Source organism: Xiphias gladius, chromosome 1, assembly GCF_016859285.1.
Source record: "Xiphias gladius isolate SHS-SW01 ecotype Sanya breed wild chromosome 1, ASM1685928v1, whole genome shotgun sequence".
Lineage (NCBI taxonomy): Eukaryota > Metazoa > Chordata > Actinopteri > Istiophoriformes > Xiphiidae > Xiphias > Xiphias gladius.
The window spans coordinates 11,235,128-11,256,776 of NC_053400.1; the positions used below are offsets into that span (position 1 = coordinate 11,235,128).

Below are 21,649 nucleotides of genomic sequence, written 5' to 3' on the forward strand. Positions count from 1 at the left end.
GTACTTTATTTCTTTTGTCTGGGTTAGCATTTATGTATCATATTCTCACGAGAATCAATAAAAGGCTATATTTTGTTGTGTGTTACTAACATGCTCTGTGACACACACAAACCTGATAAATTATACTCAATTATATATCAAGCATGTTTCAATCAAATGCAGAGCACCATGGCTCTAAAGTGCTGATGGAAGATAATTGACTGACGTCACCACATAAGTGCAAGAGTGTCGATTCACATGGAAAGGGGCAACATACTCTGATTACAGTAAACATTATACTCCACCTATTGTTGCATCAACTTTTTCAAGTAATTATAAAATGGGAAAGTTATGAATATGGAAAAAAGTCTGGCTTGATCTTCAGACTAGAGTGGACAAAACGAGACTTAACTAGACTAGACAAGCAGAGGACTCAGGTGGTGAATATGTTGGTGGAGTAATGGTGCCCCCTTCTGCCCAAAATCCTAGCACAAAGCCTCAGCCGCAAAAGACAATTCCACAATCAATGGTCACAATATTTTCCACAGGGACATCAAGAAAAAGGAGACTTTATGTAAAACTGTGCAAAATCAGGCTTTATTCTTTCATCATCCTCATAATCACCATCAATGTCGTCAGCATTGTCTTTGAAAGCGTTACTCACCGGAGAAAGAGAGCGAGAGAATAGATTCTCAAAGAGACTTGTAGCTCAAACCTCTCGGCAAAAACAAGCATTGGTTGTTAGCGCAGTCCCGCAACACAATGAGTAAGCTGTACATGTCCATCTCTTTCTGGACAATACATTTCAACAAGTACTCCAGTGTCCTTATTTACAGTTCATCCTCTTTCAGTGCCTCAGCATAAGTCCATTCAGTAGTCAGACTTTTCAGTTCCAGGAGACACTGAAAGCCCATATTAGTACAGACATAGTTAAGATGTTGGATATTATAGTCTTCCTGACTCCATAAATACTTTTTTTTCCCCCCTCTTTTTCCTCCACTACCTGTCTACTGCAGGTCCAAGGACAGTCCTTTTTCCCCCAGTTTAGGCAAACGTTGAATAAGTGCAATGTCTAGTATAATGTCAAGAAAATACAAACCCACACGTACATACATACGTACAGTACATGACTAACTGATAAACTTGATTAACTATACAAGGTTGCCATTCTCCAAGGTGAAACCAAAGAGCTGCACATTAATGCACCTCTATAACATCCAGTGTCCATTAGGTAGGGGTGGGAGAGATGTGAGCTCACCTGGACTAGATACTGTCAGTAGATAGTTTGGTTAAATTGTCCATGTTTTTTCTGTACATTGAATTTCGTAAGTTGTGAATCCAATGGGAAGTGTAGTTCAGACACAAGGAGAGATTTATTCCAAAATAAAATATCCAAAGAAAAAATTATGCCTACTTAAACAAACAGATTTTTTTAATCTTATCTTCTTTCATCTTTGTCAAAATGTCAAGCTGCTCAGACTTTTCGAGTAAGTAGAGTGGTATATACCCATTTTTCTTTTATGAACACAATAGTTCACTGCCAGGTTTCAGCTTTTCTGAGAGATGCAAGAATACGCAAAAATAATAGCATGTTAATAGCAAAAATATTAAATGAAGCTTTAAGGAAATTTTATGACCATTGCTCTTATTTAACCAGACATGTTATACTTCTGTCCATTCGGATAAAAGTTGTGGGTTTTTTGTTTGTTTGAGGGGCTGTTTAGAGCTGTGAGGTTTCCAGAGTGCATCATCAATCAGAACGGTCTTAATTCTGTAATGAAAAATCATAATATTGTCAATGGTTGGATTTTTTAAATTTGAGAATCAAAGTGCCTCTAGTGTATTAACTTCCAGCCACACCTCGCTTACTGGATATTGGCAGTTTTATCCAGTGGACAAGGACAAAATGACACAGCAATGCTTGCCCCTCAGACAACCATGTCACAGACCTTAATTCATGTCATTAGTCAAAGAAAATTAAATAAACGAATCAGAGATAATGCCTTTACAAACACAATAAGAGAGCAAAGTTCTATGTGCATGTAAATTCATCCAGCCACAAAGGGATTTAATTATATTCTGGAATGATTTTTTTTTTTTTAAACTATATATTCACAAAGAGAGATGATAAATAGAGATAATTAGTTCAAAGGATCAGTAAAAGTGCAGCAAGAAAGGAGAGAGCCCAGTTGACCCAGGGTTTGAAAGTGTGTGTATATGTGTGGAGAGCCACACCGGTGACTACCTCATTTTTTTCTTCACCAGAGTGTTACAGTTCTGTTGTAAAGGTCATGGATTGAGAAAACCAGACTGACTGTGACCAGGCTAAAACTCACTGAGGGTTAAATGAACATGTAACATGTAACCACTCAGAGAGAGGGGAACAAAGGAGAGAGTGGGGAAAATGAGAGGACCAGAACAAAATGACTCTAGAAATAATGTGCTCGAGAGCTCCCTCAGCCTTCAGTACCAGGCCTGAGGTCAGCTCGCCCAAACATTCGCTCTATCTGTCTGCCTGCCAGTGTGCCTCCGCCAGAGAGACGAATTGATCCAAGCGTCGCTACTGAACCTCCATTAGCTGGAGTAGATCTGGGTCCCAATCACACGCATGATCTCCTTCTGAACCTTAGGCTCCTGGGTGTTGATGTTGGCATCTCCTACTTGGCCATCCTCATACCTGTAAATATACACAGATACACAGAGGTTGCATACAGTATAGTTATTTATCATTCAGTATATTTTATAATTCTGTGAAAAAAATGAAGTTTATTTATTTTTCTGTTGTGTTTTTCTGGCCCACATAAATAAAGTATATTCTTATCTCATCTTACGAACAAGGCATAACACTGTTAATAAAAACTAACCTTTCCATAGACAACTGAGACTCTGAGATACTCCTATCTCTACAGGGATTTTACGAGAAGCGCTTTTAGGTCTGACACAATAAATCGTCTTGTTTTTATTCTAGCCATATCAACCGTTTCTACAAGCTGAAATATACAACCATACACACACATAAGTTCAGAACTGAAATATATAGAGTTGTGATTTAAATTTGATTGCAGGCCATCTCAAATCTAATTTCCGTCTAGGAAGACAGCAGTCGACATGGTAATAGACATTGCCATCTGGTGAATGCATGTATCCAGAGCTTGGACTCCGAGCCCTAACATCAACAGCCAGTGTGGAACTGTGCATTTTAAGTGTGATGATGATTTTACTGTTTGCTGCCTGGTTGCTGTGCCAACTCTTTGGGTAATTAGGAATTCATTCTGCGGGAAAAAAAGCAAGGAGTTAAAAGTGTTGGGAATACTTACACAAAAAAGAAGCGAGTACAGACGTGGTCGGATACTGGACACACCCAGATGTTACCGTGTTTCTGCAGATCCTTAGATGTGATAACTGTTTAAAAGAGAGGAGTGTGTTTCACCAACAGTAAGTACTTTCTTATTATTCTACTAGTATTATTAATATTGGTTGTAGTGGTAGTGTTTCTTTTATATTGTGCATGACTACATAAGATGCATTATAGCTGAAGGGCTTAAACTCAGTTATTATCCTAAATGATGCGCCTTATTTCTTCTGCTTATTTTTAATTGTTTTCTCCTACCATGATGATTATGATTATATTATGATAAGTGATTTTTTTTCAAATATAATTGCACATAAATACAGATGTCACATTACCCATTTTTCTACATTTTATGCTTATATTTAAATGTATACTTATTCATGGACAGATACACATCACAATATATTAATCAAATATACTAAGGCTACATATCCACTTTTATCTCAGCTTCAACACATATTATATCTTCTGCATGTTATCACCTTCACACAGAGCGATGCAGTTCAGGTTTCGACTCTGAAGAAATCTTGATTGTATTGGACGGCTCTATTGAAAGAAATCAGCAACAGTAAGTTCCAAAAACCAAGCTGCCGCAATAAATGCTATGATCTAACTGAGCTTCTAACATGAAACAGTACAGAGTGCAATGGTCAGAGCCAGGGCATGGTGATGATAAAAATATTTGAAATCAGAGTACACATTTTAAAATACATTCTGAATTTTGAGCAATAGCCTTCATCTGGCAATCAGTGTTGATATCTCTCAAGGCTACAAATGTTTCCATGTCACTGCCCTTTAATTTACATATCTTCTTTGGTTCTAATGGGAGACTGGATTCATGTTGCCCACCGATCCATTACTTTATAAATTCAGTTTATATGTGAAGATGTAATGTGTCCTGTTCTCTCACCTGTGGTATGGTGTTCATGCGGTTGTAACGCTGCACCAGTTCATCTTTTGTGGGCATGCGGTGCTGTCCTTTCCCCATCCCTGCAAGAAGCAGCATACAGAGAGCAAACAACCCTCAGTCAGAACGACCTTACCTCGAGTCAGTCAAGCTGTGAAAAACCTTACTCTGGTGGTCTTGAACTCCTTGTACGGAGAGATTATTACCCATGGTGCTAACCTTCATATGAAGGTTACTCGTCCGAAATGCTTCTGAACATTTCTACGTTTAAAAAACTGTACTGCCAAATGAATTTCAGCATTCAGTATCAAAAACAAAGTTGATACAGCAAGTACAGTTGTTATCATTTTTAATATGTGCCATCTTAAGAGAGATTACTGCACTCTAAAAAAGTACAAAAAGTACTGTAAAGTACTGTATCTGTGCCACAGTTAGCCTATGAACTGTTTTTGATCTAGCAAGGACAGATCAAACCAATTTAATGCCAAAAACTGTCCCATTTTTTCAGTCTTTAGCTTAGATTGAGGAATTCCACGCCCATCCTTAAAGTTAGGAAACCATGGGCTTAAGGTACAGGTGTGGCCACCTGTTGACCTGCTGCCCACATGACCAGCATCAGACTACCATTGTAGGATCTGAAATCCAACCTCGGAATCTGTGTTTTAGCAGAAATACACAAGGAGAAGTAAGGTAAGGAATTTAGGTTTAGTTTAAATGGTTGTGCCCCCCCCCCCAACAAAAGCCAACAAAAAGTACAAAGTGACACACACAAATCCACTGACACCCCCATTTTACACTGCCATAACATAAAGTATGGTATGGTAGATGGCACACAAGCTCAGAGGCCCAAGGCCAAACACCCAAACAGGACACACAACACAGTGCAGCACAATAGGATAGCATGGAAAGTTCCCACATGTGAAAATGAAGTACTCCAGGATGGTAATCAGGCCATGTCACACACAGAACACACAGAGTCATATCAAACGATATGGTGGAAAAAAAAGGGGGGGGGGGTCTGCGAGCCGAGGAATGAGCCGTTCCTACCTGAGTATCCAAAAGATATGCTGGAGATGGGGCTCAGATAGATGCCCTTTCCATATGCTGCCCCATGCAGCTTGGGTTTGAAAAGAGCAGGAAGGAAGGAAGGGTCACTGAGCAGTTGCACAGGACAACCTCACATACTCACACACGGTATGTGTACTCTCACATACAGTGCAATACATAGCAAACTTACTGTAGTTAAATCATAGGAAAATCTGTATAAGTGAGTGTTTCATATGCCTTTCTGCGACAGATTACCTGGCAAACCCCACCAACAAAGAATACTAAATCACACACCCATACACACACACGAAAATCCAAAGACGGTGGACAGCAACGAGCCAAAGGAAGAAAAGATAGTTTCATTATTCAAGTGATCTGAAACAACTCCTATAATCCACACAGTCACACCTTTTAACTGTGAACATATCTTCTCCATGACACATAATGCAGTCCAGGGGAGATAATTTTGTGCTCTTGTATATTGTCGAGTAACATGTGTGTATAAAATGTTCAGGTATTCAAGCCATGCTGAATTCAGAAATGAGATCATGATTGCTGGTTTGAAGAGGAAAGATGATATGAGGATGATTGATAATGATGATGAGCCTTCACACAAGGATATCCATACTGAGGAAAACAGGAGGACCACAGGTGTAACTTAGACAAGTGTTCATAAGCCGCGGTGAAACCAGAGGAGAAACAAGAGGAAGAAAAAAGAGCAGCTTGATGGGAATAAATTGGGAGGGAGATGGAGGTCAGGACGTGGCGCATCTGGGAGAAATCAAAAGGAACAATAGACGAGAGGTTTTGTGTGATGGCTGGAGCTGGAGGCAGACGAGCACCGAGGCGAGATCAAAGATGGAGAGTTCAAAAAGTTGGAGAACAAAGAAGGCATAAATGAAACACATCAGCATGATAGAGCGATCACGGCCGACGTGAAACTTTCATAGATCCTTGAGATTTGAGATTTAATTGTGTTTAATCTATTTTCAGGACATGCCGGTGTATCTCCAAGCAGTCATTATCAGCCGTATTGTGCAAATGAGAAAAATTCTGTGCTCTGTAGCGATCGCTTCTTCTTTTCTTTGTTTTAATTATTTATTTATCTTTTACAGACCTGGGTGACGAAGTTGAACAGCAACCTTGGCAGAACAACATAAAGATGCAGATGGATGCAGGCCTGAGTAAAACAGGGACACATCGGAATGGAAGGTATGGTTTTTTTGTTTCTGCCTTGAAATTACCTTTATGGTCCTGATTTGGTCAATTTTAGCCACCTGGCTAGTTGTAAATGAACTCTTTAATGATTTGAAGCTACTATTTGACCTAGGTCTGAATAGATAATGAGTGGTGCCAGTTACTGACCTTATATGGAAGTCTTCCTTATTCACCAACAGGAAATACAGTATGTACTCACTATCATGGAGCTTGTCCTGTGCATCCTTCAACTTCAGACCTAGCCTACTCAATGCTCTAGGTGGTTGACCCCTACAGGGCACACAGGAAGCCTCCTGACATCACAGCTGACATGACAGTCCCCTCCCTTTATCCCACAACAGGAAGAGACGTGCTGTCCGCTGCTGTCGGCGAAGGAGTCAGAAAGCAGCCGACATTGGACAGGAAAATCTCCCAATGTGCCCTGCTCGCTAAATTGCCAATTGCAAAGCTGATGAAAGGGAAGCTGGCATCCATTAACTGCAAAAATGAATCAGCCGGACAGCGAGCCTGCTCTGTCCGAGAGCAGGTATACTGTCCGAGAGGAGATGCATCGTAAATTCCAGCCAACTGCCAGGGTTACGTACCTGCAGTTTGGTATAAGAGGCATTGACTAGTCCATTTCTCAGAACAGAGTGCCAGTTCTCTATATGGGAACCACTAGAGCAAGTGTAGAGAGAGGGAGAGATAAGAAAGAAGAGATAAAACAAAGTGCTGTGTAACGCGTGGACCTCAATGCACAACCACTGATGTGTAGTGGCCGGATTCATGCTGTTAAAGGTCATGGGAATAAAATGACACTATGGTGCATTTTATCTGGTGACCTCTGAATCACTGTACAGTCTTTCCACCAACATCTTGTTAGAAAGGTTGTGCCAAAAATCTAATTAAATTAAATAAAAACAGCTTTATAAAGGAGAATCACTTGTCTGCTATATCAACTGGCAATAGAGAGCAGAATAAGGGGGTAGCAAATGGAAATTTAATAAAATTGTATTTATTATTTGTATTTACGGTCTACGATATGTCACAAGTTATCAGTCTTGTGTAAAGAATCTAAAAAACATAACAATGAAAAACTGTTATATTAGCTTCACAGCTCTTCACTCTTTATTATTAATATTATATAAGTATTTTCTAAAACCTACGATTTAAAAGTCACAAAGAGAGACATTTAAAGATTCAAACTCTCCACTGCCAACCACAAAAGAACTACTGTAGTCATCTATTTATACCATTTGCGCAAGGACATTTTGGGACATTCTGTTACATCATGAGAGTCCTCCAAATTTATATCATTTAAAATGTAGAAAAAAAGCATTTAAAGCATTAAAAGGTGAACATCAAAGATGAAAACCGATCACTGCTGTCTTTCAGTGCAGGATGGGTAATTTGAATACACCTCCAAGTGCAGGTGTCTGGACTGTCTTAAAAAAAATGACAACAATTGTCACCGCAGTGTCATCAGTGCTGTTATTTTTAAGTAGTTAAAGAAGTATGAGGTTCTTCTTCCCAAAGTCTAATAAACTGACAGGGAAAAGTTCTTAATTTCACTTATCACCTGTTTATGGAAACCCCTTGTAAATCTCGCAGATTGTCATGAAACTGACTCTGATCATGTATTTATATTTTCTATGTTTCTATTTATATCAATATAAAATGATGGCATCCAAGCTGACTTACATTTGTAGTATTTTCTGTTGAGAGAAAAATTTGTAGTATTAATCAGCATTAAGAGAGACTGTAAACACTGCTCGTGAGCCAGTTGTACGCTGCAAGTGCCCAGATGGGCCATGTGCATCTAAAATATTCAGCAGAGCCCCATCTGCTACGGTACAAACCTCTATCTCACAGATATTGCTGGCTCCATGTGCTCGCTTAGCAAGGTGGCTTCTCTGTCCAAGAGAATAGCCACTGCTCTGTGCTGTTGTTTGTTATGGTTCCATAAAAATCTGCTAGAATGGCCTCTCATCCACAACATAACGACCAGGTGTTACACTGAGACGTGTTCATGTGTGTACTGCTGTAATGCTAAATTATGCATGCATTTAGTAAGTGTGCTTGATTTAAGATCAGTTATTTACAGTATGTGATTTCTCACATTATATTTCCTCTACAGCCACAAGCTTAAAAAGATAAGAACTACAAATTAATTTGTGTCTGAATGATTTTACTTTATAAAAAGTTGAAATGGCCATATACTGAAAAGACAGAGTATTTATTGTAAGAGAGCTGCGAAGGCCAATGGCGGGCGCAAAATGGACTCACTGGAAGGCGAAGGTGCTGCCGTATAGCTTCTTGGCAGTGCGAAAACGAGCCTCCTTGGCTGGGGGGCTGCTGAGCAACAGGAACTGGTGGGAGGTGTGCATGAATTTCAGTTGCTATCACAATGCGATCACAGGGGACAGGTGAGAGCAAGAGAGAGACAAACAGAAAGACAGTATAAGTGAGCATGAACCATGACATTACACAATGTAGCAGTAAACAACTAATTTAATAATGGAGACTTGAGGGGATGTCATTCTAGTGTCCTACCCTACTGAGAGGCAGCTTGACAATATGAGACCTGTTACTGGAAATGATCCTGCAGAAAGAAAGAAAGAAAGAAGATCAAAGAATAAATAAAATAAAGTAATAACTGCCAGAATTTGAAGTACCTGCTATTTTGCTCCCACCCTCACATAATAGCATTAAGAACCACGATAGACCTTTTTCACAGCAGACATTCCGACTTATCATAGAAGGAAAAGCACTAAGAACATTAATGATGTTTCTATTCATGTGTCCCAGTAAGCCATGGAAGCATGACAGAGAGGCAGTATGTGCAGTAGCAGGACACTGAGACTAATTTTATCATTTACACCAGTGCTTGTCCCGCTGTGACATATCAAAATGTCTATTGGAATAAACTCATTAGCGTTATAGTGTTGTCCATAATCATTTAACTAATATGGTATGTTTGACATGCTCTCTACTGGTGAGTAGTGCTGTATATTATTTTCTGAAACAAAGTCAGAGCCTGTTAACATAGCAGAGTAAATCCATTTTTAGGACACGTCCTGTCTACTCACCACTGTAGCAGGGGATGGGCCAAAGGGTCCAGTTTGTCCATCTGTTTCTTGATCTCCAGATATGAGCCCTTGAAAATACACAGAAAGCATGTGTTGTTTTCAGATACTTTTTTATCAGATTTTTTTTTTTTTCAGACCTGTGATTAATACACAGTACAGATGCAGTCCAGCCAGAGCAGGTAAACAAGCAGAGTGGGGGGAAAGTAACACAGATAAGATAAACTAGTCAGCAATAACCGCCACTCCACCAATGCAGCTCAACACCACAGTTGAAACCTCTAAATACAGGACTGTGTAACAAACACTATCAGGCCAATTGTGGACATAGAATGAGGATCTCATATAAACTAAAAAACCTTAACATTATAGCCACACATCATACATCAAGCTTAACAGTAGCCTTGATACATCTGCTGTTGATACATCCCTTCTTTCCCTCCCGTCTCCTCCTTGTACCTGGGTCATTTCCCGGATGGACATGACGCTATCCAGTGCCTTCTGCAGTCTCTCATAATTCTTCTTCTGTGTTCATTGGTTGAGCCAAACATCCATTGTATGCAATGAGAGAGGGGACAACATACAGATATCTAAAATCACTTGTAGAGGTTAAAGTTTGCTAAAATATTGTTGGTTAAAAATGTTACCTATGCATTTTAGAGAAAAAAAAAACAATATAAACTTAAGTGTTACTGTTATGTTATGTCATGCATTCAGCTTGCGAATAGCTACAGCAGCTGTGGTTTTAATGGAATAGGTGGAGTTCATGTATTGATATAGTTAGTGATCACAATTTCCAGCAGTGAGGGTGCTGACCTTTGGGTTGAAGGCCAGAGTCTTGGGGTCATTGGGGTCAACGACCGATGGGTAGGGCTCAAAGATGATGCTCTTACGGGGAGACTCAAGCGCAGCTCGACACATAGCCACAAGTAGGTCCACCACCTGGCAAGACAGGGTTTTTACATGTACATGTACATTTTATGCCTTAAGCGGATGCTGTTATTGTCTCATTTTGATGCTTTTATGGACTCAGTGTAACATGACAATAGAACCCGCCTCCATTCCAGTAAAACATGTAAACTAGAATTAATCAGAAATGAACATCATCATGTCTTTCTCCCTGGTGTCAGCATTTGACACTTGTGTTTTGTTGTTATCAAATATAAGTTTGGGGAGATAAATTACTGCTGGAAAAAAGCACCAATAATCTGAGTTATATCATATACTATCTGTTGTGTTGCTGTCACCTCTGCTCCAGTGGCCACTTCCTCTGCAGCTCCAGACATCACACCCAGAGTGTAAAAGGAGAACACACACAGCTCCCTGGTGCACACTGCGGGCTACATAAACACACAGGCAAGCAATTATTAAAGTAAACCCACCCACAAAGGTACTGACACACTCCCTCTTGTTACCAGGATCATATTACTAATAGAGAGAGAAAACATTGCTTGCATGATGTTCATAACTTTTTTTTTTTAACCAATAGGGAAAGCTTTATAACTCTATACTCTGTCTCTCTTTCTCGTCTTTTTCACCTTCAGCATGGATCCATTCTGAAAGACGTGCTGTTCGTCACAGACCACACAGTACTCGTTGAGCGTGGGGATCCTCTGCTCTGAGTACTTCATAATCTGTTAAGAGAAAAAGCACAGTGGCTTTCCCAGTTATCACTCCCACCTCCTGCACTAGTTTGGCAGAGGGATTGCCAAAAATTACAATTTTGCACTGCAGTTATGGCTGGCTTAACCCGCTATGAGGTCCTACGGTGTTGTCACTTCCAGCTAGCAGCGGACACACTAGCCCCCGCATAAACAGTTAACACAATAGGACCCTCACATCCACACAGATTGTAAGGCAGGTCCCAATTGTTGCTTACATACTTACTTGAACCTAACATTAATAAAGTCTTGTGGAGAAATTTATAGATCACTCACCAGATAGTGTATACTATTCTTATGTTCCGTACTCTACTGTATTTTATTGCTAACAGACTTATGCTCCTTATGCAAATCCCAATTAAAAAGTCATTGGTTTTAAATGTCTATCGTGTTAAGACTCTAGAGAGGACTGTCAAAGGACATGGTGTATAAGTTTCTCTTCAAGTGAACTCTTATCTCCTTAAGGTCTAACCTGAACTAAGAAGCCATACTCCAAGGTAGGGATGTTCTTGCAGTGGCCGCCCGCCTGGGATGAGAAAAACAATTCAATCAGCTGCCTCGTGGTAATCTGCGCTGGGGCCCTGGCCGCTGGGACAGCCACAGTCTGATGAGTCAAGTGAAGACAAAGCATTATGGGAAACAGCACAGCAGCCATGTAACGGTAGGGGTTGGGAAAGGCTCATGTGGGAACAGTGCAGGTGGCGGGTGACTGAGAAGAGGGTCAGAGTGGATCACAGTGGATTAAAACAGAAGAACAATATACAGCATTCATTTTTTCCCCACAATCTGCAGAATTGAGGATGACTTTGAACACATTATTATAGAATCATTAGTTTAAATATCAGTAGTGTTACAAATGAATAGAAGTAGTTTAGTGTTTATAGCTTCATTGTTCTGACAATAACCCTGTGACCACAACAGGATATGTGAGTTAGACACACTAAAGGCAACAAAATCAAACTAAGAGGTATCTGACTGGATGTAGAGCTGCTGATTTGTCCTGCCTGGCACTGACCTGGCTGTTTGGGGGGTAGCTGAACAGTTCCCCTTTAGGGTTCTTCATGGTACATGAGATGGAGCGGTTCATCAGGCGGGTCACTCTCAGCTCAGGGACGCTCAACTTCCCTTTTAGAACTGTGTCTTGGATCAGAGGAAAACTTGGAGACCTGGTAAAGAGCAAGACACAAAACACGTGCATCACTTTATCAACCATTTTCCTAAGATGGTTGCTAATGCTATTGTTGTTATCTATGTCTTTGTAAAAATTAGACAGTGGACGGTTTGGATTCAAAGCAGAAAGTGTTTGGATTTAATGGCTAAATCAGAAATAAAGCTTGTTATTGTAATGTTGCTATGAATACAATCTCTTGTATCAGTGAGATCATTTGCAACATCTCCTCAACTGTAATCTCGTATGGTAAGACTGCCATGTCAGTACTTTCATAATAATTTCGTAGTGACGTATTAAAAAAAATACAAACTCTACTCAGTAGTGGAAGGTTACCAAGTAAATAAGTACATTTTCTCAAGTACTGTACTTAAGTACAATTTTGAGGTACTTGTACCTTACTTGAGTATTTCCATTTTATGCTGCTTTATACTTCCACTCCACTGCATTTCAGAGGAAAATATTGTACTTTCTACTCCACTACATTTATTTGACAGCTTTAGTTACTAGTTACTTTTAAGATGAGGATTTTACACATGGGTTAATATAACAAGCTTTTAAAATAAAACACTTTGTTTAAGAGTAAACCACTGGTTTCCAACCTTTTTGGCTTCTGACGTCTTACAAAAACCAGTGTGTAGTCGGGGTCACATTTCAGATGTCTATGAGTTGTCACCAGCTCCATCAAATAAGTGATTTTTCCCCTCTAAACTAAATGTTCAAATGACGGAATAGAAAAAAAGTCCAAACAGATTTGTGTATCAGAACTTTGTTTTTTTTCTTCTTTGCTCTCCCTTTAATCATCTCTTGACCCCTCATATTTATCTGGTGTCCTTGTATATAAAACTATATATAAAACTGTAGTTCAAACTAGGTCCACCTCCATCAGCTACAACAGTCACATGCTGCTGACACACTGATGCTTCACGATTAGTCATCTTATTATGTCATATATAATAATATGTCAGACAGAGAGACCAAACCAGCACTTTTACTTTAATACGTTAACTACATTTAGCTGCTAATAATAATGTACTCAAGTAGGACTTTTCATGCAAGACTTTTACTTGTAATACTTTTACTTAAGTAAAGGGTCTGAATACTTCTTCCACCACTGACTCCACTCTAGTCACTCACACCACACTTACAGTATTATAATAGTTCAGACAAGTGAAATCTGTTAGACAGTAGCTCAAGTCACTAGCTGTTAAAATACAAGAACCAATGTTCACTTCCACCGTCACTCTCAAGACGTTATCTATGTATCCTCTTAACATGAGACTCCTGTCAAGTCTTGAGGATGTCAAGACGGCCCAGTAGTTAGTGAAGCCGAACTCCATCGGGCGGGCTGAGATTCTGTCGCTGTGCACCCATAACTGTCAAAGCATCCTGAAGTAAGACAGGGGTCAAGAAGAGTACTTCTCCCTTGGGGAAATTGGTTGAGTGTGCCTGATTTTGAATTTAAGTCAATCTGCAATGTACTGTGTCAGAGCTTCCTTTCCCCTGCTGGTCATCTTTGCTACAGTTCACTTCTCACAGACAGAGCTCAAAGGTTGTTGAACAGATGGACAACATTTTACCCAGATCCCTCAGAAATCTCCACGAAAAATGGCTTGCTTTTAAGTAATTGAGTAAAATCTATTTATATAGCACTTGTCTAGATCAGACATCCAAAAGTGATGACAAAGAAAGGCACACAATAGAGACACAATGTAGAAATAATACATTTAAAAAAGAAAATAAAAAACTTGCAATAGACATCATTCCCCATGAAACAGGATATTTCCTGGTAAAGACGTCTCCAGAATGAGGTATTAGGAACCTTTTGTGAGCAGGTACAGATTGAATCACAAAGGTTTAGGTGTGCACAATATACTGTGAAACCTAAAGCAATAATAAGATATTTCTAAATGATAATTACCAACCAGTTGTAAAAGGATAAAATTAATCTGCAGTCGTATGTTATTTCCTAAAATCCTAAAGGAAGCAGAATTTACCCCTTTTAAATTTTTCCAAAAATGCTTTTACTTGAGTTATAACAACGCTTTTGAATATCTATCTACTCTGGAAACAAGACTACGTCAAAACCCAGTTTATGGCTGGACCGCTCTTGATCTGTTTGCTTCTCTCCTATTCTCGGCTCGCATATATAGTATTTTAATGCCGCACACTGTTTATAACATGGGCATGATGGAGCAGATGCCTTGAAAGAGATACAGAGCAAGGGAGAGACCTACTTGGGTATGGGGGAGAAGATGCTGAGCCCAGCACGGAATTTCTTGATGGTTCCTCCGGCTTTGAACCAGCTGTGCCTCTTCTCCTGCTGGGCCTTGAGGAACTCATTACTGAGGTGCTTCCACTGCTGTGAGGTGAACGTGCTCAGGATCCTGCCATGTTAGAAACAGTCAAGCAGGGGGAAATGTGAGCAAACCTGGCAGAGGGTGAATTACTCTTTAAATCAGCTTCTGTTTGTCGTTATCGTACGTTATTATTTTGTGTGAGTGGATTAGCCAACCAAAAGATTACAAAGACTAAAGATTACAATTAAATGTTTATGCCTTATGCATCTATTTTATAAGTCCATTGGTAATTTTAAAGTCAGACGTTTTATATCTCTGATGCTGCACATTTGATTTTGCAAAATGTTACTTTTTATTGAAAACTGAGTTTAAATCATTAAATCTACAATGCACAATTCCAAGACAAAATATTATAGGTGTTAAATATAACAGATCAAATAACTTACTTCTTGAGCTGCAGGCCCAGGCTGAAGCCTTCTTTATTAGAGGGCTGGAACACTTCTACTGACGGCTCTGAGTAAAGATGACTAGCATTATTACGCCGTGCGCAGATTCAAACATACTCTTTCTTTCACTCTCCCTCTTGTGTAGCACATATTGTACTCACCTCCCACGCTCAGTGAGTAGCACAAATACTTAAAGTCCCTCCCAGAAAACCAACATCCACACTGACATCTTTACTCACCAGGTCCATCGAGGTACTGAGAAAGAGAAAAGCGCAGTCTCAGAATAATGGGCTCTGTTCTGATAACTTTCCAAGCTGTCGCAACCTCCTCCTGAGTCAGACACACACACATACACACATACACACAAATATACAGAGTTAGCACCCTGATTAAGGCCATTTCTCATTACATGAATAAATCATGAGCATACGATGCTTTATAAATGATGTGTTACTTTGCAAAATGTCAACGTTAGAACGGTAATGGGCAAAGATTGAGGAGGTGTGTGCACAGAAAGAAGAATGCTGACTCACATCTAAGAAACCGATGTTAATGTGAAGATCGATGTCGACGTCATCAATGGTTCCATACTCCCTGTTCGGGGACACAACAGCTGGTTAATTTATCAAAAGTAATGGGATGCATTACATTCTAACCCTTTCAACCAATTATCCCTTGAGGGAGTAAAATAAGGGTTATTATTTTGCCTGTTTTGCCAGACAGTGCCTAGATAAAATTATTGAATCATGCCTTTGTATACTGTGCAGCTAATTAAGAATAGTCAGCAGACTGAATCTTACCACCACTTGGTTAATATCTGTTTGTTTCAACATTTTTCAAAGTACTTCACATACAGTATATGCGTGTGTGTGTGTGTGTGTGTGTGTGTCTGTGTATCTGTGCCGTACCTGACAGAGACAGCACTGTCAGTGTAGATGTCTTTTACTGCCTCAATGTCTGCATCCAATTGAGGGTGACGGTACAGGTCAGCAGCGCAGCTCCCCTGCAACAAGCAGTACATCAGCACTGGCCACAATTACAGCACTGAATTCTCCACGGATTCACCCGTCACGTTCCGAATGTGTCCATTTGAGTTTTTACATGACCGAAAAACTACTTGTTATTTCACACAGTTAATTCTGCAAAAATGGATATCATTACAATAATGTTAGCACACCGTGACTGACGGAATTGTCAACATTTAGGTCGGTTTGGTCAAGTTTGCATTCGTACCACAACTTCTTGGAGTGGTAGAAGTTGAAGTTTTCAACCCTTAATCCATTACTTTTAGCTAACTATTCCAACTGTTTATTCATTATTTTTAGCTGTCAATGTTCACCATTTATCCATTAGGTTAAGCTATTTTAAACATTTACCTTTTAGGCCTATTTTTAGCTATTTCAATAATTTATACATTGCTTTTGGCTAACTAATTCAACCAGTTTTCTATTATTTTAGAAATCTATTTCAACCAAAACCTTTGGTACTTTTAGCTACTTCATCTATATATCCATTACTTTTAGCTACGTCTTTGCCCACTTTTATTTCACTCTAAGTCGCACCACATAGTGTTCAGGTGTTACAGCTGATTCAACGTAAATATGTATGTAAATATCTTAAATGTGAATATATATTTTTAATAAAATGAATTTCTGTTTTTTCAAATCAGTGGAGCTAGTTAATCCTTCCTTGTAGTTCTGAGCAACTGCAGAAGTGCCCACTAGGGTACAAGTACCCCCTGGTTGGGAATCACTGCAGTAGAAAAACTAGTGAAAAGAGCATAAAGTAACATTCAGATACAAGTAGCTTACTTGTTACAAGAGCTTTTCTTTTTTCTAAACTATTAATTAGGTTCTCATGATATTTGAAAATCATGACATAAGATCCCAGTCGTAAAATATCAGAATATTCCTTTAACGAATTGGGATGTCTAGTTCAGCATGGCTTGTAATTTTGTTTGATTTCGTCTGGATTTCCTAGCTCTAATGAAACATCAAGCACATTTCATATTTGCAATAAAATCAGACAGTTACATAGTTTACAGTGTGATTAAAAAAGAAGAAACTACTAATGTTTTGATCAGGAGGTCTTTGTAAATCGACTACAGACAATGAGAGTCTCTAAATGGGATGATTTAACCTAATCGGGATGTCAAACAGTGGTAGATAATTTTTTATATTACAAAAAAAGTTAAATTACATTTTTTTAATGATTGTTTTACATTCTGACATTTAATATGTTTTGTAGTTACCTCAGCACACTTCGTATCCTCTATAAAGAGCATTTTCGAGTATTAATAATATCAATTGGCCCAAGTCTGTCACATATGTTCCTGATGTCTAGACTTGAAGTCAGACTCTCATCTCCTCAGCTCTGAGTTTGTAGAACAGATCCCACACTTTCATCCTTATCTTCACTACGCTGCTTTCATGTTCTCTGACTGCACAGAAATGCAGTCACCGACTGGATTTACATTTCAATCACAAGATCACAAAGAAGATAACGGTAAAAAAAAAAAAAAGGATGACTAAGAGATTAAGATATTATATGGAAGTGAAGCATTGACTTTACGAGATGACACATTAAATGGCAGCCATGGAAACTCATTTGACAGTGTTGCTTGTGATTGATACTTAAGGTGGCATAGGGTGTTAGCACTAAAAAAGTAGTGATACTTGATTTGGGAGAAAATGCTACATGTTTTACAGAACCTGATTTGTGCTTTAGTCTTAAATTTCATATTTGCTATTGTCATTTTTCAAAAATCAATATGAGAGACCAAGCCCAGAACCTTGACACATGCCTTACACTGTAACAGAATATCCTGCTTCACATGAAATTAAAATGTTTGCCCTGCTAGCAGCGAGGCATTAGGATGAAAATGTCAGTCAGCTGGTCCATCTGCTCTGCTCTGCCAGAGCAAGATATTGCCATGACATTTGGCCTAGATATTCATAATCCCCAAAAGAATGATTCGAAATTATTTTGGTGGCCCCTGACTTATTGTCTAGAGCCAGCATCGGTTCAAAATTTCCCCTTGACCAACATTTTGGTCTATATAGGGGTTGAAGTGAAGCGCGATTTGGCAGGCGGGGTACAATTGAATTATACAGTGGGTGTCAGTCGGCCGGTCAGGGTTCATTATAAATATGTCAATGGGCGCAGTCACGGAACGCGCACAAAGCTCGCTCTCATGCGCACCCCAAATGACAGGCTCACGGAGAGTGCCAGTAAAGAGACATGCAGGGCCGGTAAAAACTTCATGGACTTTTTTTGACGTTCCACAGTCCCACATTATTATGTATGAAACAACCAATCAGAATTATGTACTAATTAACTGAAAGTGCCAGAACACCGTTACAGACCATAGGGTTAGGGGTAAACTACAAGCTTTGATAAACACTTGATTTTAACGACTCCTGGACCTTTCCTTTTGCACCATTTTTTTTAAATCCTGACAAGGCTCTCAGAATAACAAAACTATCAAAATGTTATTTGATCTGCCCAACACTATAACCTTAGGGGTGAAATGAACACCTCTGCCTCTATGGGCTGCTAGTGGGTCTTCAGACATTTGAATCTTGTCAAATTATCATGTGCTTTTTTTTTTGCCAACATATTAAAGTAGTAGTAGAAAAACTATAATAATCTTATTTATAAAAAATTGAACCTAACGTTAAACAACCAGTTTGAGGTTATGGCAAAGCTTTGGGTTTTTTTTTAATTATGGTATTGTTTCAAAATTAAAAGGATTAAAACAAATATGTGTTAACATTGACTAGAATCAGTGCCGAAAACATAATTTCAATACCCTGACAACACCAGAATCAACATAGAGATTTAGGAAGGGTAATAGTCTCTTCTGTACCTGAATGCCATAAAGGAACTGTTCCGACTCGTTCTCTCCGTCCGACTCCTCGTCTGTCCAGCACTGGCCTTTGACATCCTGTGGGTCCACACATTGTGAAAAGGCCATTATAGTGGAGCAGAAAGAAAATAGAACCTCTTTTTCTGTCATCCTTTCATCTCACATCCTTTCTCACATCTCCATATTTAGCCTTCCGTTCAAGGGCTTCAAAACACTGCTTTATATAGCATCTCAAAGGGAGAGACAAAGAGGCATGATTTGTTTCTAAGAGACAGGATATTCTCTGAATGCAACCTTCAAAAGAATACTCAACTGACAATTAAAAGGAATGAGTTAATAAAAATATACTTTCTAAAATAAAACTAACCACGCCTCTTATCATTTCCAGCAAAGCCTGATGCCCAGAGGTTCCTGTTGCATAAACCTACAGTACTTACTTAATATATTTAGATTCAGCGAATACAATATTTAAATGTCTATACAAAAGTCTGCACTTCTGTTAGTAGTCACAACAATGTAATTTTATTTAATTCTTCACTTTCTAAATCTTAAACAAATCCATAAATGGATGAGTCAGCTTAATCATATACAGTGATTACGGCAATAGAATCCTAGTGGTCTTACCATTGGGTCTGCTGTTCATAGGGCTCACTCAGGTTTAGGCCTGTGAATACTGCCAACCATTTCAGCCTATTTCCAGGTGGAAGGAACGAGAACAGAAAACTGGAGAGCTTTGATTGAACACCTCTCGTTCTTGCACTCTATAGAACTGCACAACCTTAGAGAAATAGAAATTGAAAATAAATAGAGGTAGAAAACATGAAACAATGCGGCCATCTCCAGTGATGCCATGCTTTGTAAATGGTGCCCTCCTCCTCTCTAAAACGTCTGCACTTCACCTTGCCATGTATCCTAGCAACAGCCATCTCTGCCTGCTTTCAGAGTGGCATTAATCACCGTGGAGAGAATGTGTTGCACGTTAAGGACCCAGGATGTCTCCATTTCTTTGTTTTGTTTTGTTTTTTTCCTTTTTTTCCAGGAACTTCATTTATTAATACTGAAGCACCAAAGGTTGGCATACTAATATACACACACAGCAAAAACAGCACATCTGCTGATGTCAGTGTATTGTTAGACAGTAGATTTTTATTTGTCTGGCAAATAAATACAAGCAAATCTTTGAAATACCATGTATTTTCCTGGGTTAGCATAAGGAGAGTACATTGTTCTGACAGGATGTTAAGTAAAAATGCAAAGAATTTAACATAATAAAATAATGGTTGCATACTAAAGGAATTGTTACAGCTCTCATGAGGAGAAAAAAAGAGATCTTGAATTTTATAGGGCCTTGATTTTGAGATAAATTATGACAAAATAAGGAGACAAAATGCAGGGTAAACAACACCATTGACACGTAACAGGCAGCTACAGTACACTCTGTATTTTAAAGCAGCCCATCACGTTTTGTGTCAGACATGTAAACAATGAGCATGGTGTCTTTTTATTAAGACTTAAAGCTGCAGATGCAAAGGTGCTTATTTCACTCTGCAGGATCAGAATGCAATTTACAATTTACATCTTTTAGTGAATATCAAGCCAAAATAATTTTTAAAAAAATGTTATATTTATCAGGACTGGATCCTGAGACTTGTGCAAACAAAGATTGGAAGGCAACATAGCTTGGCACTACAAGACAGAATACCCAATAAAGCCATCAGGCATGAAGGCATCTATCCTACATATAGGTCAGTATAATTAAAAGAACCCCAATTATTCGTTTTCTCATTGTTCGCTGCACTAACATAGGACCTCCAGCTCATTACCCCCTTAGACTGGGGCATTTTCTACATGTCTACACAAAATAATTATATCCTTATTATGAATACATGTCCCTTTTTTTGTTAGGGATAGGCTCCCTTCTTTTCCACAAAACCCTTTCAGACATCAACTGCACCCAATTAAACATGGCTCCCTGGTCATTACCACGTCTTTCACTTTAGCTCCTCTCCTTTTCTCTATATGCCTGCTGCCCTGCCATGTCCTCAACCCTGCTAGCATCTACACCCCGCCACCCCCTACTCCTTGCCATTCCCATAGCCTCTGTCGTCTCACATACCAATAGAGCCTCCGACAAACAACCCCCCGACCATCCCCCCACCCCCATCACCACCCCACATCCGCCACCATGATCCCGATTTCTCCTACTGATAGCTATTTAACACAAACACAGATGAAGTCAGGCGGATTTCCCCCTCCCCCCACGCTCTGCACCCCGACCCAATCCATCCACACTTACCTCCACAGAGGACGGAGACTTGGATACTGTCCTTGCCTCAGCTGCTCCCCCTCTTAAAGGGCACACCTGCCTCTCTCCCTCGGTGGCTGTTTTCTACTGAAATGATAGATGACAATAAGCCCATTAAAATAAGATATTAGAGAAACCAGTGCCAAAATCCCCCAGTTCTACAGCGTCTGTCTCTGGATGCTTGTGGTGTGTGTCTGCGAGCAAGCCAGCTGGTGTGTGTGAGTCTGTGTGTTTATCTATTGCAGATCTCTGCTCCTACTGCTGTCTTATATTTTGCCTGACAACACTGAGGAGTCTGAGCATGCTCACTGAGACCAGGCGAGCCAGTCATGT

General features: G+C 39.4%; 1 protein-coding gene across 3 annotated transcripts; it reads right to left on the bottom strand.

Annotated features, from left to right (window-relative positions):
- Positions 1-576: 576 nt before the first annotated feature.
- Positions 577-21,631, bottom strand: LOC120794822 (protein mono-ADP-ribosyltransferase PARP6). Of its 3 annotated transcripts, XM_040136196.1 has the most exons (23): positions 21,308-21,631; positions 19,636-19,789; positions 19,012-19,089; positions 16,052-16,146; positions 15,677-15,737; positions 15,383-15,473; positions 15,144-15,210; positions 14,635-14,784; positions 12,245-12,395; positions 11,702-11,833; positions 11,107-11,202; positions 10,816-10,908; positions 10,385-10,510; positions 10,028-10,093; positions 9,572-9,639; positions 9,036-9,084; positions 8,769-8,881; positions 7,088-7,160; positions 5,286-5,355; positions 4,242-4,321; positions 3,814-3,877; positions 3,297-3,381; positions 577-2,656 (listed from the first exon to the last, which is right to left on the bottom strand). In XM_040136196.1, the coding sequence occupies exons 2-23, from the start codon at positions 19,636-19,638 to the stop codon at positions 2,554-2,556; spliced, it is 1,914 nt and encodes a 637-aa protein (XP_039992130.1). In that variant the 5' UTR covers positions 19,639-19,789; positions 21,308-21,631; the 3' UTR covers positions 577-2,553. The 3 variants fall into 3 exon arrangements, 1 of the variants encoding a protein (XP_039992130.1); XR_005708164.1 differs by lacking the exons at positions 577-2,656; positions 5,286-5,355 and having other exon boundaries at positions 3,342-3,381; positions 10,028-10,090; XR_005708163.1 differs by lacking the exons at positions 577-2,656; positions 5,286-5,355 and having other exon boundaries at positions 3,342-3,381.
- Positions 21,632-21,649: the final 18 nt, after the last annotated feature.